The 18084-nt window shown below is 42.0% G+C and overlaps 1 protein-coding gene across 1 annotated transcript in view; it reads left to right on the top strand.

The window, feature by feature from the left end:
* agmo (alkylglycerol monooxygenase) overlaps window positions 1–18084 on the top strand; it is a 68168-nt gene that overhangs the window by 1583 nt on the left and 48501 nt on the right. The window contains exons 2-3 of the mRNA XM_055197006.2: window positions 878–1008; window positions 9864–10015. Of these exons, the coding sequence (XP_055052981.2) occupies window positions 878–1008; window positions 9864–10015 (283 nt within the window). The remainder of the gene's footprint in view (window positions 1–877; window positions 1009–9863; window positions 10016–18084) is intronic.

The following is an 18084-nucleotide window of genomic DNA, read 5'->3' as shown; positions in this document are numbered from 1 at the left end:
CCTGTGGCTATGGTTGTTATTGGTTTTGTTTAAAATATATAAAAAAAGCATATAGAAAACTTACTAGTCGGCAAATCAGATTTACAAACCTAAAATTGTATTTCCACCTAGTTGCTATCTCATTCGTTGCAGTACAACAATAGTAAGATTAAAATCTGAATATGTTTCATATACTGTAGATAAAAAGTCTTGTAAATGGCTAGGTTAAACAAGCACTAACGGCTCACAGTTAGCTACAGTCGGCAACCAGATGTGACCAGGTTAGGGGTTCCCAAGTGGTCTGTTCGCATATACACACATACACTTCTCGCTTCACCTGTAGATCTTTAATGTTATGCTTTGCCCTCCACACAGTTCAGTGTGTATGTGTGTGCGTGTTCGCATGTGAGAAAATTAGTCTCAAGTTTCAGACTGTAAAGAATGACCTATAAGACCTGCTCGGTCTTTTGTTATTTTAAATCCTGAAACCTCCTTAAGATCCAAAATCTAATAGTATAGTGCCTTACATAATGCATAACAGAATTACTCAAATGTCTTTGGCAGAAAGACTATTTCTGGTGCTTTGCAAAATATTTTGAGAGGTTATGAATATTTTATAGGCTACTACACCAATGCATTTGTTGCTTTCAGGGTTGAACAGAAAAATAAAATGATTCTTGGAAAGAAACAGTTTAATCTGTTGACAGTGGCCCAGTATGTTCAATTTTTACACTTAGTTTGACATGCATTTCTGGGTTCTTTCAGGAACTCCTAAAGAAATAGGAACTCTTGCAGACACAATATTGCCATAACAATTATTTTGTCACATGAATAGTACACATAAGTGTTTTCTGCTGGTAGTATTCACTGCTAGTTTTATACTGTCTGTCTGTGCTAGGCCACACCGTATTTCGTTGGTTTGATGCTGGTGGAGCTGGTGTTGGGATGGTTAAAGGCGGACCACCCTAACATCAAGATCAATGACTTCATTACGTCTCTGCTTGCTGGGATGATGTCACGTCTCCCTCAGTGAGTCAATAAAATGTTCATTATCTAAAACACTGATTTACCTTTCATACAGATAGTAAAATGGTTGTACTATTTGTTGGGCAAACTTGTATTTATTTTATTTAACCCCCCCCCCCCCTTTATGGTAACACTTTACTTGAAGGGGTGTGCATAAGGCTGACATGACACCTTAATAATCATGACATGACGCGTGTCATGAACATAAAGGAGATTTTATGCACATTTATGACAACTGTCATTAAGTGTCATTTTTCAAATATGTCATTTTTTAAGCAAAGATGACATTGTTTGAAATATCTATGTTATGACAACTTGACATAAACCAACTCATCATAACTTGTCATAAATCTGTCATAAACATGACATAAGAATAATTATCAAGCTTAAGAAACTACCTAGCTTTATGGGTTAACATTACATTAAACAGTCATTTAAATGTCCTTAAGTGTTAATACTCTGTCAAATAGTTTGATAACAGCATCATGAATATTTTTCTTGACCTCAACTACAGTGGCACAAATATATTATATTTAACTTTGCAACAGAGGTTTCTAAAATTTTCTGACATAGACAATTAATTAATTTAATATAATTAACAGTTTTTGCAGCAATATGGACCCAACACTGCATGGCTTGACCAAATATTGTACTGTTTTCATTTCATTTTAGGTGAATCGGTCTGTAATATAATTTTATCAATTTTAATTAGTATTATTATTATTATTATTGAATGTTTGTTTTTTTCTCTCTAAAACCTGAAGGAAACTTAAATATTCATGACACTCTTATAAAATTTGACAGAGTATCAATACTTAATGACATTTTACTGACAAATTATATTTGTACCACGTTATTTGAGGTCAAGAAAAAATATTAATGATGCTGTTATAAAACTATTTGACAGAGTATTAACACCTAATGACATTTTAGTGGTCAGAATAAAAAACATCTGAAACAATCTTTGCATTAACTCTTTCACCGCCAGCGTTTTTAAAAAAAGTTGCCAGCCAGAGCCAGCGTTTTTCATGATTTTCACAAATGTTTAATGCCTTCCAGAAAATGTTCTTCTTCAAATATATAAACATACAATATACCAAATGAAAGAACAGACCCTCTGCTTTCAAACAAAAAAACCCATCCTACCTTCAGTAGTTCTTTTGTAATCAGCTTTTGAATATGGGTAGTGTTAGGGTGTACCGGCGGTGAAGGTGTAAAGTCAATGACAAAAGAAGAGTATATCCAATCCAGGTGTTTATTTTCGTGCAAAAATCGTGGTTCCCAAGCAAATTGAAAAACATAAACTGACAAAACTAAGCAAACCAATAAAGAAATAAAAATAAAAATATATATATTTATGTATACGTATACAGTACGTGTGTATTTTGACTATGCCCGTATCTAGGCCCAGAAACACAGTACTTCCATATGCAACAAAAAAAACCCTGCACAAAATGGCTACCAGAGGCCTTTTATAGAGTTAGGCTCCTCCCACTTCTGGAACATACCATGTGGTATTTTATAAAACAGCATATAACTACACAAATACACAAAATAAACAGTATTAACATGTAGCAAATGCGCCAAACTATTGCTCAGAAAGTAAATTGCAACATTGCAAACAGAAAACCATGGGAAATCCTAGTTTTCCAAATTCCCCCCTGTGATGTCACTAAAAATGGTAGTGCCCTTCCTACTGGGCAAATGTAAGCCTTTAAAAATGGCAGCTTTAGCTGCACATGGGTTTGGCCATTGAAAAGTCACAAACAATGTAAGTACAACAGCGTTCTAAATGTATAGGTGCAGTTGTTACATGGGGAAATAAACTGTTGTTTGTAAGTTTGGTGAGTTTTCTTTGTGGTTTGCAACTTATAACAAAACATTGAAACAAGGCAAAGGGCTACAAGGCATATGACTCTACATTAACAAAAGTAAACACAGTTAACAATCTATCATATCTGATGTTATTTTGCCGGCATCTAGATTGTGTGTGTATAATGATGGAAATTGTTCATGTGAGTGCATGCATTTCAGCAGTCCTTTTAAAATATAAGTTATAGGTCACAGTTAATCTGTGACATTTCTCCCTCCCTCTCCTGACACCTCTTGAGGTGTTCTGGAGAGAAAATCAGCAGTGCAGTTCTGTGTTCCAGCCCTGTACAGCACATCAAAATCAAATGGCTGAATAGCTAGGAACCACCTAGTTATCCGGGCATTAGTGTCTCTCATTTTGCCCAACCAGGCCAGTGCACGATGGTCAGTCTCCAGCCGAAACTTACGTCCCAACAAATAGTAACGCAGAGAGTCCAATGCCCATTTAACTGCAAGGCATTCCTTTTCCACTGTTGAATACTTTGTCTCCCGGGAAAGAAGCTTCCTGCTTATATAGGCAATTGGGCGTAATTGTCCTTGTTCACCCTGTAACAATACAGCTCCCAGGCCATGCTCTGAAGCATCAGTCTGCACAGTGAACATTTGGTCAAAGTTAGGACTTTGAAGCACTGGTTCCTTACATAACGAGTCCTTTAAATCCTGAAAAGCCATTTCACATTCCATAGTCCAATTCACCTTGTTTGGTTGGCACTTTTTGGTAAGGTTAGTCAGGGCATTCGCCCGGGCTGAAAAGTTTGGTACAAACCGTCTGTACCAGCCAACAAGTCCTAAGAAGGACCGAACCTGCTTTTTGGTTACAGGCCTCTCAGCATTCTTAATGGCTTCAATTTTACCGACTTGTGGTCGGACTACCCCATGTCCCAGTACATATCCCAGGTATTGGGTCTCAGCCTTAGCCAGAGCACACTTATCTGGGCGAATGGTCAACCCAGCAGTCTTTATCCTTCTCAACACCTCTTGGAGATGTCTTAGGTGTTCCTCCCAGCTCTGACTAAAAATGATGATATCGTCCAGGTAGGCTGCAGCAAACATTTCCGTCCCTTGGAGAATCTGGTCCATCATTCTCTGAAATGTTGCTGGAGCCCCATGAAGTCCAAATGGAAGAACCCTGAACTGGAAGTGTCCAAATGGGGTCTTAAATGCTGTAAGCTCCTTGCATTCTGGCTTCAAAGGAACTTGCCAATACCCCTTGCAGAGATCGAGAGTGCTGAGGTATTTTGCTTGACCAAGTCTTTCAACCAGGTCATCAACTCTTGGCATGGGGTAAGGGTCAAACTTACTGACACTATTCAATTTACGGAAGTCCAGGCAGAACCGGAGAGTGCCATCCTTCTTGGGTACTAGCACTATGGGGCTGCTCCACTCGCTGGTGGACGGTTCTATTACCCCCAATCTCGTCATCATCTCTAGCTCCTCTTTCATCACTGGTAGCAGTCTTTCAGGCACACGATAAACAGGCTGTCGGATGGGTTTAGGATCGTTTAGGATGATGGAATGATAGATCAGTTCTGTCCTACCTGGTGACTCCATGAAAAGTTGGTCAGGTAAGCATTGCACCAGCTGTTGTTTCTGTTTCTCTGGCAAGTGATCAAGATTCAATTTGCTCTTTCCTGGGTGTCCAGGAATGTATTGTTCTTCAACCTCTTCCTCCTCTTCTACTGCTCTCACAAACATAGCATTGTCAGTCACTAGGCCTGGTGTGCCTTCGGTCATATCTGTTGATGGTGTACGGGACTGCCATTTCTTGAGCATGTTGATATGGAAGACCTGCAGAGGCTGGCTCCTTGAAGGAATTTCAATTTCATAGGTCACAGGACCCACTTTCCGCTTAACTTCATAGGGACCTTGCCACTTCGCTAACAACTTGTTTTCTGACGTTGGCAACAGCAAGAGGACTTTGTCACCAGGCTGCAAACTGCGTGTTCGAGCTGCCTTGTCATACCACTCTTTCTGCTGGGCTTGGGACTGAATCAAGTTCTTTTGAGCTTGAGCAGTGGTCTTTTGGAGCTGTTCCCTCATTTTGAGGATATAAGTAAGGATGTTCTGCTTATTGGACTTATGTGTGCCCTCCCAGCTCTCTTTCAGTACATCCAAGGGTCCTCTAACAGGGTAGGCATAAAGGAGCTCAAAGGGGGAAAATCCTGTTGAGGCCTGAGGTACTTCCCGATAGGCAAAAAGAAGGAAAGGCAGCCATTTGTCCCAGTCTTTGCCTGTTTCAGAGACAAACTTTTTGAGCATGGATTTTAGGGTTTGATTAAAACGTTCGACCAACCCATCAGTCTGAGGGTGATAGGGGGTGGTTCGCACTCTCTTAATCCCTAACAATTTATATACCTGGTGTAGGGTATGGCTCATGAAGTTAGGGCCTTGGTCTGTGAGGACCTCTCGGGGTATTCCTACTTGTGAAAAGAATCTCAAAAGGGCTGTGGATATCTGTTTGGCAGTGACCTCTTTAAGTGGATAAGCCTCAGGGTACCGTGTGGCATAGTCACAAATTACTAAAATGAATCGGTTTCCTGCCTGACTTCTTTCCAGTGGGCCAACAATATCCACTCCTATCCTTTCAAATGGAGAGTCAACAACAGGCAATGGTATGAGTGGGGCATAAGCAGGGGTACGACCAACAGCAAGCTGACACTCAGGGCATGTCTTACAGTACTCCTTAACCTCGCTGTACATTCTGGGCCAATAAAACCTCTTGGCAATCCGCATTAAGGTTTTCATAAAACCCAAGTGACCTGCCCAAGGGATAGAGTGTCCTAGATCTAATATCTCCCTTCTCTGTGTTTTTGGTACTACCAACTGCATGCCGTCCTCCTTACTTTCTCTGTACAAAAGTCCATTGCTCACTACAAATCTCTCACCCAACATAGCATTCACCCCTTCCTTTTCTGTTACCTGCTTAAAACAGTCAGCTAAGGTGGGATCTTCATTCTGGAGCTGAGCTAGATTATTTGGGATGACAATGTCTGTGTCACTTAATTCAGGTTCATCCGCCTCTACCTCAGCTTGCTCTGCATTCTCCATCAAATTTTCCACACACTCCCTACGTAGCTTTAGCCTATCCTCCTCTGTAGATTTTGGCTCTGTGACAATATCCTCAGAATAAAAAGGCATTGATTTCAGTCCCTCATCAGTGTCTTGGGATGGTGGGTTTTGTACTTGCTGCTTAGACTGAGCTCTTGTCACAGCTCTACACCATGCAGTCTCCTGCACCAAATCAACCAATACTGGTAGATCTGTGCCTAGCAAAATGGGGTATGGCAAACTCTGAGCTATTCCAACCTTCATGAGATAAGGCTGATTATGCACCTCAATGTAAACCTCAGCTGTTGGCAAGTTATTACTATCCCCATGAACGCAACAAACAGTCACAGTTTCCTCTTGTGTCCAGCTATCTCTGGGTACATATTTGGCCTCTACCAATGAGTGGGCACAACCTGTGTCAACCAAGGCTGGAAGTGGTTTTCCATTCAACAAGACAGTGACAATGGGCTCGAAGTCCTGCTTAGGGGTTGTATGCTGTACTAGCTGTGGGACATAACAGAGACTAGCTGTCTTAGGCTTTTTTAAGGGGCAATGCGGCCTAGTATGCCCTAGCTCACCACAATTATAACACACAACTTCATTCTTGTCTGTTGTTTGAGGTAGGGGAACAGGTGTTGGGGGTTTAACGTATGTGGATTTTATAATCTTAGATTTGCTTTGAGAGTTTGAAAACCCCCCCAATCCCTCAGACTTACCCTTAGTGGCCGGCAGGCTGCCAGAATAGTTAAAGTTTCCTGGACCCCTCCTTGCTGCGATATAGACTTCCACCAGGTTAGCAGCCTCCAGAGCAGTGGTTGGATTCCGTTCCTTGACCCAAGTTCTCACCTCTGGATGTAAGACCCGCAGGTACTGTTCAAGCACAATAGCCTCCATAATGTTGTCCTTGCTGCATTTGTTGAGCTGGACCCACTTGCAGAACAAATCCTTTAGGCGAGTATAGAGTTCTTGTGGTGACTCATTCATAGGGGTATTTAGGGAACGAAACCTCAGGCGATAGGTCTCAGTACTGATCTCATACTTTTTCAGTATGGCTTGCTTCAGCTGGTCATAATCCTGTGTCTGAGAAGGGTCCATGGCCACAAAAGCACTCCTGGCCTTGCCTGTAAGCAGGGGTATAAGACGTATAGCCCAGTCTCCTCTTGGCCACTGGTAAACTTCAGCCAGTCTTTCAAAAGTGGTCAAAAAGTGCTCTATGTCATCTGTGTCCTCGAGCCTAGCCAATCTTAGCTCCTGGGCTTTCACCCTGGTTGACGTTCCATCACTATCTGTACCTGAAACTCTGCTACGCTCCATATCCAGCTGCATCTGATTAACTTGATGGCTGAGGACTTTGTAGTGTTGCTCTCGTCTAGTGGTTTCCCGCTCCTGCCGTTCGTCTCGTTCTCGCTGATACCGCATGAAGGACTCAAACATTTGTGCAAGAGCCGTAATTGCAGCATCCCCTCCAGTTGACGAAACCTCAGCAGGTTGCACTCTGGCCTCCGGGGCACCTCCTATGGCACCCTGGGCCACATCCTGAGCTGTGCCTTCCTCAGGCTGACTCCTTAGTTTGGGAGGCATATTAGGAGGAAGGGAATCTCCCCATACGTCACTTGACCGGTACTGATCCCACTTCTGACACCACTTGTTAGGGTGTACCGGCGGTGAAGGTGTAAAGTCAATGACAATAGAAGAGTATATCCAATTCAGGTGTTTATTTTCGTGCAAAAATCGTGGTTCCCAAGCAAATTGAAAAACATAAACTGACAAAACTAAGCAAACCAATAAAGAAATAAAAATAAAAATATATATATTTATGTATACGTATACAGTACGTGTGTATTTTGACTATGCCCGTATCTAGGCCCAGAAACACAGTACTTCCATATGCAACAAAAAAAACCTGCACAAAATGGCTACCAGAGGCCTTTTATAGAGTTAGGCTCCTCCCACTTCTGGAACATACCATGTGGTATTTTATAAAACAGCATATAACTACACAAATACACAAAATAAACAGTATTAACATGTAGCAAATGCGCCAAACTATTGCTCAGAAAGTAAATTGCAACATTGCAAACAGAAAACCATGGGAAATCCTAGTTTTCCAAATTCCCCCCTGTGATGTCACTAAAAATGGTAGTGCCCTTCCTACTGGGCAAATGTAAGCCTTTAAAAATGGCAGCTTTAGCTGCACATGGGTTTGGCCATTGAAAAGTCACAAACAATGTAAGTACAACAGCGTTCTAAATGTATAGGTGCAGTTGTTACATGGGGAAATAAACTGTTGTTTGTAAGTTTGGTGGGTTTTCTTTGTGGTTTGCAACTTATAACAAAACATTGAAACAAGGCAAAGGGCTACAAGGCATATGACTCTACATTAACAAAAGTAAACACAGTTAACAATCTATCATATCTGATGTTATTTTGCCGGCATCTAGATTGTGTGTGTATAATGATGGAAATTGTCCATGTGAGTGCATGCATTTCAGCAGTCCTTTTAAAATATAAGTCATAGGTCACAGTTAATCTGTGACAGGTAGGTTTCTGCAAAAACACCACATTTTGAGCAAAAAAGCAGAGATAATTCCATTTTTGTGACGGACTTTTCATAGAGATCCCATTCAGAGCGATCTTTAAAACAGACACGGACATGCAGCAGCTTGCCATAGGGCAGTGTTCTTCACTCCCAGCCCTGGAGAGCCGGTGTCCTGCAGAGTTTAGCTCCAACCTTAATCAAACACACCTGAGCAAGCTAATCAATGTCTTCATGATCACTAAGATCACAGGTGTGTTTGATTAAGGTTGGAGCTAAACTCTGCAGGACACCGGCTCTCCAGGATTGGGAGTGAAGAACACTGCCATAGGGCAATACTTCCGGTTTTAAAAAGTTGCGGAAGGGCGCCACCTAGTGGAAAATAGCGGTATTGCGGGAAGACGGAAATACTCGTCATTGGCGGGGAAGCGTTTTCTCTTAATTGACGAGATATCTCGTCAATGGCGGAGAAAGAGTTAAAGGCGGAGTGCACAATGTTTGAAAGCCAATGTTAATATTTGAAATCACCTAAACAAACACGCCCCTACCCCAATAGAATCTGGACCTTCTTTTAAAAGACCCGCCCCACACATATGCAACCCGGCAAGGATGTCGGTTAGTAGCTCCTTACTGCTGATTGGCTATAAGTGTGTTTTGGTAGTCGGTCCGTCTCCTTTTCCAAAGCGTTTTTCAAACATTGTGCACTCCGCCTTTAAGAATGACTTAATTAAACAAATGACACTTAATAACAGTTGTCATAAATGTGTATAAAATCTCCTTCATGTTCATGACACGTGTCGTGTAATGATTATGAAGGTGTCATTTCAGTCTTATGAACACCCCTTCAAATAAAGTTTTACATATTTTATTTTATTTTATTTTATTTTATTTTATTTTATTTTATTTTATTTTATTTTATTTTATTTTATTTTATTTTATTTTATTTTAAATAGGTAAAAATACTTAATTCCATCTATATGTAAAACTGTAAAGCATTAGAGTTTTTTTGGTCATGTTAGACAGCAAGAATTACAACACTTTACCAACTGATTTTTGTTCATTGGAAATCAAATGTGACCCTGCCTAATTTAAGTGATTTTTTTTACATAAATAATTTTACATAATGAAAATATAATCTTGATATCATTTATATTCACTGAGTAAGGTCATGTCAAAGATTGAAATGAAAGTAAAATCAATGATGTTTCTAATCTCATAATTACTGTAGATTATGAAACTTTAGCCTGGATATTACAGACAGGGTCACAAATAATCTAAATGATATCTGAATTATTCAGAGCAAAATCAATGTTATTTATTTGGTATGGCATATGATTTATTTATCTGCTGGTTACCTCACTGTTTATTAGTAAATTAATCCAACTTTTAATCATTTTTCCAGGCTTATAGTAAGAAGTCTGGAGCTGTCCGCTTATATCTATGTCTGGAGTAACTTCCATTTATTGGAGCTTCCCTGGGATTCAGCTTGGACGTGGTGGCTTGCGTTTTTTGGTGTGGACATGGGATACTACTGGTTTCATCGGTTCGCCCATGGTATGTGTAAATTCTGCCAAACGCTCTGTTATTGTATCCGTTCGATTGTTTTAAAGTAGCCCACTCAATGTTAAAACACAGCGTTGTAACATTTCCAACTAAATGGGTTGTGCAGCTTTCGTCTTGTGGATTTTAAAATGTGCAGGAATCACGTATCCGGCTGCTTATTTCCATTAAATTGACTTATATGATTCTGTCAATGATCCAGATGTGGAAAAAACGCTTTCTTATCATGCAGCATGCAACTAAAATATCAATCTGTCATGATGTAGGAAATTGCAAAAGACGCATATGTTTGTGTAGCATGTGAGTTCAGGCAGAGAGTTGTAAGACATGCGTCCAAACAGATGATAACACTGTCCCAGCTGTAATTTTGAGTGCTGTTTTTCTTTCTTTAATCGCGTCGCAGAGCGCCATGCGGCCAGTAAACATACTTTCTTACCATAGATTGTAAATCTACTTCTCAACGGTTCTCTCCATTCATATGTTGTATTTTATGCTTGTTGGAAGCAGATCTCCAGGAAACTGGAGAATAAGAAAGCATAACTTTTTCAAACTTTATTCTTGCTGTTTTGATTTACCAAAACGCTACGTTATAGTCCTTGGTTAAATCAGACACATATATTGTATAACATTTAAGATAACATGTTGTCTGAATTGCTCATTGCACAATACCGTGCCCCCTGTACCTTTCTGTTATACAAGTAAATAAGCACACTGTGTCATAGGTCAGGGTGTGGACTTTCAGTTTCTGTGGAGTAAAACCGTACCGGGTAAAATCAGGGTACTGGCCATTGCTGCTGAAATATGCTTACCATATGCTACACCAATTCCATCCATTTGAGATTTAATGTTGATACGATGGCGGGCCGTTTTTTAAATTACGTCTCTCCGGGCTTCACTTGGACCCCTAAAAAAGTGATGAGGTGCTTGTGGCTGTCATGTTATGTTTTCCATTGTCCAGAGATCTTGCTCTGAACATCTGAAATGTCATTTATGTCAGAAGTATCCTGTGTCCAATTTGTTCTTTTTGAACTCAGAGGAAATTATTTGTCTAGTTTTCTGTTCCATCTTCATGCAGGATTCTTTTTTTTGCTAACACAGGCTATATAATTCATCTCTAAAGGCAAAAAAGGTCCTTATTTTCCCTAAAGAGTGAAAAACAATATACTAGCTGCTATATTTTTGAAGCGAAAAAATCAGGAATGCCAACAAAGTATACATCTATAGCAGTGGTGTAGTCTAGATTTTTGTAGTGAGTATACTGTGATTTTTCCCTCTCACCCTTATGCTCACTCGTCCCAGCGTGACACCCCATAAGCACCACCACACCTACAGATGCATACAGTATGGATCTTCACGTAATCGAGAGCATTCTGAAAGTGTACTCATAAACACATAAACTGAATGTGTTATCAACATGTCAGTTTATTATAAGAAAAAAAGACTTTAACAGTCAATGGGTTTACAGCTGGGGAAACTGGATGGATTTTTAGACTGGTTTAGTGTTAATCAACATCTAACTCAGGGCCAAAAGTTACTCAACTGTTAATTAAAATTAAATAAACTGTTTACAATCTTCAATCCGTGGCTAACACATGCATTGAAGGAGAAAAAATATCCACTCTTTCAATAGCTATTATCTGACAACTATTGATAACATTACCATGTGTAATTTAATGGTGTAAATGTTTTTAATTAATACACATTTAAGATGACCATGAATTAACTCTAATTTGCATACTCATTGAAATGAAAGCTTATTTTATGCATATAATACAAGCAGTGTCTAAAAATGAAAATAGGCTTTTACTTAATTATTATTACAAGACCATCATGTAGCCTAATATTAGACACCCAAACCAAAGTGAAGAAAATGATCTTTAATTTGCAAGTCTGAACTGAACATCAACGCAGACTTGATTTTCCTCACAAAAGTTTAAGATCATATACATCTTGAACGTGGATATATAATTAACACAGAGAAGGAAAGTTTAACACTATGCACAAGCAAACATGCTGAAAGCTAAAACCATCAGGATATAATTACGGGCTTATTTTATTGCATTTGGAGCCTTACCTCCAGATAAAGTAATAAACTGGACTGATGTTTTACATGTTGTTTACTCACATGTGCGTTGTTAACTCTCCGGATTTTATATTGCAGCACTCGTTCACTTCACATGGTTTGTTTACACTGTCGCGTGAGCAGCTACACTGCAGGTTCGACTTCATTTGGCGCTAAGCAGACCCTTTGGTGATGTCAAAGTACCGCGAGAGCGATTCAAAGCAGATTTCTCCATGTGATAAATGTAATCGCTCTCGCGGTACTTTGCTATCACTCGCCTGTGGGTTCTTCTGGTGCCACACCAGTCTGCTCCCCAGTCACTTTCGCGCCGCAATGGTAATTTTATTTCATACGCGAATCGGATCGCGCAGTTCGGCAGGAATTCAAACACACCAAATATAAAGCCTTATATATATATATATATATATATATATATATATATATATATATATATATATATATATATATATATATATATATATATATATATATATATATATATATATATGCAGTTCAACCCGCTAAAATAGCAAGTGTAGCATGCTACTGGTCAGTGCTTTACATCTGAATTATGACTAAAAGTTTGAATGCTGTTACGCATCCTCAAGCTATTTTTAGTGGGTATACGGAAATCCTTGACAATTTCTAGTGGGTATACGGCGTATACCTGCGTATCACGTAGACTACACCACTGATCTATAGGTCATTTTTGCTGATCTATACTAGTTTAGAAAACCTATGTGTTGTCACGTCATACATAATATTTAGGTAAAAATTTAGGTTAACAAGAGTTAAATCGCATGTCAAAACTGTTACATTTGTCATTGGTGGGTTAAAGTAAAACACTACAGTTTTTCAATACTTTACTATGTTTTTACCTCAACTTAAGACTAATTAATACATACCTATCTTTTTTCAATGCATGCACTTAATCCTTGTCCAAACAGAGATGAATGTAGAAGCCACCAAACACTTCCATGTTTGTACCATGTGGAGTTTTTTTGTGATTGTTGCGGGCAAAAATCCTCGATTTTGCGGCACGTTTTCTAAAAAAATGCGATGGAATATGCGGGATATTTATGCAATTTATGCGATGGAATTGCGGGAATTTGCAAAAACTGCGGAAATTGCAAAAACTGCGGAAACTTGCAAAAGCTGCAATGATTTTCACGTCACATAATCACGTCACTTCATAACGTTCCCATGGCAACAGAGGACACGGCTGCTCTTGTGTGAAGTAAATGCAACATTTTTCAACTTTCTGCTAATATATATGTGACTATTTGCTACGAAAATGCAGGGATTATGAAATCATGCAAGCCCCGCATATTTTGTGCGTGGAAATCTGTAATTAATGCGCCGAAAGTGCGTCGTATTTGGAAAAAATGCGGCCCCGCATAAATATGCGGACTTTGGCTGATTATGCAATAAATCTGTCAGGAAATGTCAATAAAGTTCAGGAATCAGAGTCTCAAATGCGGGATCAAAAAGTTTATTAAATGAAAATAACACTGATACTGTAGGGATACGCTTGAAGACGAAGCACCCGACTGATTTCAGATAGACAGAAAATATAAATCCACACTAGTCCACAATCCACAGGGGAAAGAGTCTCTCACACTGCACCGCCGAAGAAGTCCAATAGTGACGAGGAGGTCCACCCACTTCCGATGACGTCACACATTAGGAAGCCGAAGACAGCTGGTATACGCTTGAAGACGAAGCAACCAACTGCGCGAAAACTCAGGAAACTAGACAGTAATCCACTGACAAAACACACAGGATCGAGAATCCTGGACAGAGACAAGAGTCCGGATGTCGGCGATTGAACCTGGGGCGAGAGCAGAGATGGTGAGATAAATTACAGCGGACGGCTCTACCTGGACAGGGAGCGAGACAGTAACCAACCGAGAACAATGAGCGCGTGACAAAGGACAAAACGCAAGACTATAAAAAGACCAAAAGGAATAGGACACGTCTGGGAAACAATCAGAGAAACGAATGGGAGGAGCAAGTGCACACGTGAGGAACCAACACCAAAGGTAAACAAACAGACACACATACACTGCCGATCACCCAGGTGCCATGACAGTACCCCCCCCCCCAGGGCCGGCACCGGACGGACCTGGAGGAGGCTCACCTCGTCGCCGACGGAAATCCTCGATCAGACCAGGATCCAGCACATCCCGAGCCGGAACCCAACACCTCTCCTCCGGACCGTAGCCCTCCCAGTCCACTAAATACTGAAAACCTCTGCCCCTGCGACGAACATCTAGTAATCTCCTAACCGTATAGGCAGGAGCACCATCCACTAGACGGGGGGCGGGAGGGTTGGGGGCAGAGACAGGGGAAAAATTACTGGCAAAAATCACAGGTTTAACCTTGGATACATGAAAAACAGGGTGAACCCGACCAAGAGTAAGTGGTAACTTGAGCTTCACTGCTACCGGACTAATGACCTTAACAATACTGTATGGCCCAATGAAACGCGGAGCCAGCTTTCGAGAAGGCTCACGGAGAGGCAAATCTTTGGTAGAAAGCCATACCTTTTGTCCACACACATAACGAGGTGGAGGTCGTCGGTGGCGGTCAGCCGCAACTTTGGTCCGTCTGGAGGATTGTAATAAAAGGTCTTTAGCTCTTTTCCACGTGCGTTTGCACCTGCGGACAAAAGCTAATGCAGACGGAACCGCTGCATCGGGTTCCTGTGATGGGAAAAGGGGAGGTTGATAACCGATAGATAGTTCAAACGGTGACATACTAGTAGAAGCGACAGGAAGAGAATTATGTGAGTACTCAACCCACGGGAGCTGTTGGCACCAAGAATTCGGATATTGTGACGACAGACAGCGAAGCGTTTGACCGAGATCCTGATTAGCCCGTTCACATTGCCCATTGGTCTGTGGATGATAACCAGAAGACAAGCTGGCAGTAGCGCCGATCTGTCTACAAAACTCCTGCCAAAACCGGGAAATAAACTGAGGACCCCTATCTGAAACCACATCAGTCGGAAGACCATGTAAACGAAAAACGTGGTTGATCAGAACCTGAGCCATCTCCTTGGCAGAAGGAAGTTTAGGTAAGGGAATAAAATGAACCGCTTTGGAGAAACGATCCACCACAGTCAAAACGACAGTGTTACCATCAGATGCCGGTAAGCCGGTGACAAAATCAAGGGCTATATGTGACCAGGGGCGGGAAGGGATGGGCAAAGAATTGAGCAGACCAGCGGGAGACTGATTAGATGCTTTGCTACGAGCACACGTAGAACAGGCTAATACAAACTGTCTGATGTCTGTAGCCATAGAAGGCCACCAAAAACGTTGGCGGACGGCAGCCAACGTTCTCCGAATACCTGGATGGCCGACAAATCTGGATTCATGGCCCCACCGGATGACATCGGAACGTAAATACTCAGGAACCCACAGACACCCCGCTGGACACCCATCCGGCCTTTCCTCCTCTCGTCCGGCCTCTCTCACCCGCTGCTCGATACCTCAAATGAGGGCACCGACCACCCTGCCCTTAGGAAGAATGGTTTCGGTCCGCTCAGACTCGGAATGACCGAACAGACGGGAGAGAGCATCAGGTTTAGTATTCTTGGAGCCAGGCCGGTACGAGAGGGTGAAATTAAAACGGTCAAAGAAAAGTGCCCAACGAGCCTGCCTAGATGTTAACCTTCTGGCCGAACGGATATATTCTAAGTTCTTATGATCCGTCCAGACCAGAAAGGGCTCCGAGGTTCCCTCCAACCAGTGACGCCACTCACCCAGCGCGAGTCTAACCGCCAGCAGCTCCCTATTACCTATGTCATAATTTCGTTCCGCTGGGTTTAACCGGTGAGAGAAAAAAGCACACGGATGTACTTTCCCGTCAATGGACGACCGCTGTGATAAAACGGCACCTACCCCGACATCAGAAGCATCTACCTCCACTATAAATTGTTTACCCGGGTCAGGAATAGAGAGGACCGGAGCAGAAATGAAACAGGACTTTAATTCATCAAAGGACTCCTGAGCCTCCTTATTCCAGCGGAAACACACTTTAGAGGAGGTGAGAGCAGTGAGAGGTTTAGCGATCTGACCAAAGTTTCTGATGAAACGCCGGTAAAAATTGGCGAACCCCAGAAAACGCTGAAGCTCTTTACGAGTGTCGGGCACTGGCCATTCGGTGACCGCTTTAACTTTAGCGGGATCGGGGCGAATCTCTCCCTCAGCAATAACGAAACCCAGAAACGAGACTGACACCCTGTGGAACTCGCACTTCTCCGCCTTAACAAAAAGTTGGTTCTCTAAAAGCCGTTGTAAAACCTGGCGAACATGCTGAGTGTGTATCTGCATGGAGGGAGAAAAGATGAGAATGTCATCAAGATACACAAAGACAAAATTATTAATCATGTCTCCCAGCACTTCATTTACCATAGTTTGGAAAACAGCCGGTGCGTTACAAAGACCAAATGGTAAAACGCAGTATTCCCAGTGTCCTGATGGTGTATTGAAAGCTGTCTTCCACTCATCGCCCTCCTTAATACGTACCAAATGATAAGCATTACGCAAATCTAATTTGGTAAACACGCGTGCTCCCTGAAGTAATTCAAAAGCTGATGACATTAAAGGCAAGGGGTACTTGTTCTTAACAGTAATGTCATTAAGCCCTCTATAATCAATGCACGGGCGAAGAGAACCGTCTTTCTTTTTAACAAAGAAAAATCCAGCACCGGCTGGAGACGAGGAGCGGCGAATGAGACCGGCATTAAGCGCTTCATTAATGTACTTATCCATAGCCTCTCTTTCAGGTTTAGAAAGGGAAAAAACACGACCCTTAGGCGGAAAAGTACCTGGGAGGAGATCGATAGAACAATCGTACGACCGGTGAGGAGGTAAAGAGGTGGCCCGAGCCTTGCTGAACACCTGGTGCAGATCTGAATACTCCGCCGGGACCCCCGAGAGATCGGCAGCAGGAATCTGAAAAGTAGAACAAACAGAAGCAGAAGGAGCAGGACCCAGACACGAAACATGACACGAAGACTTCCAAGACAAGACAATATTGTTCTGCCAATCAACGTGAGGATTATGTTTAGTTAACCAGTCATGCCCCAAAATAATGGGAGAATTACATGACTGTAATAGATAGAATTCAATGTCCTCACGATGATTGCCAGAAACATACAGACCTACAGGGGGAGTGCGATGGGTGATTACTGCCATATGCTGACCCTTTAACGTCCAGGCAGAGAGAGAAGAGGTTAAAGGGATAGCAGGAATACCCCAAGATTCAGCCAACCTGGCATCCAAGAAACTTGCCTCCGCACCAGAATCCAGCAATGCCTGTGAATTAAAATCAGAGTGGTTATATTTCAAAATTACAGGCAATAAGGTGCGGTTTACGGGAGAATCAAAGGATGAAACGCCCACCGATACTCCCGGGTTTATCGGCGGGCACCCCCTTTTACTGGACACGCAGCGACTAAATGCCCCGCCTTACCGCAGTAGAGGCACAATCCATTATTCAAGCGACGTTGTCGTTCGCTGCCGGTAAGGCGGAGCCTACCCAATTGCATGGGTTCCTCAAGCTCAGACGGTGAAACAGGTGTAACAGGTGAAACCGAAGACTCAGATGCCACAGTAAAGCGACGAAATGACTGGCGAAGGTCTCGTTGACGCTGACGAGTCTCTATGCGTAATGCCATGTCAATCGCAGCCTCCAATGATGTAGGTGGGTCCCGTGCAGCGACTTCATCCTGGATGTGCGGGTTGAGACCCTCAAGGAACTGAGCCTGGAGAGCAGCATCATTCCATCCACAAGTGACAGCCAAGGTCTTAAAGGTGATAGCGTAGTCAGTGACGGAAGAATCTCGTTGTAATAATCGCACTAATTCAGCTGCTGCCATGTCACCTTGTAGAGATCGATCGAAAAGTCTCAGCATTTCGTCCTTGAGGGCCTCGAACGAAGCCGTGCACGGGGCCTGGACCTCCCAAACAGCCATTCCCCAGTCTCTCGC

The sequence above is a fragment of the Misgurnus anguillicaudatus genome, chromosome 24 (assembly GCF_027580225.2).
Source record: "Misgurnus anguillicaudatus chromosome 24, ASM2758022v2, whole genome shotgun sequence".
NCBI lineage: Eukaryota > Metazoa > Chordata > Actinopteri > Cypriniformes > Cobitidae > Misgurnus > Misgurnus anguillicaudatus.
This window is presented reverse-complemented; position numbering and strand designations above follow the sequence as displayed.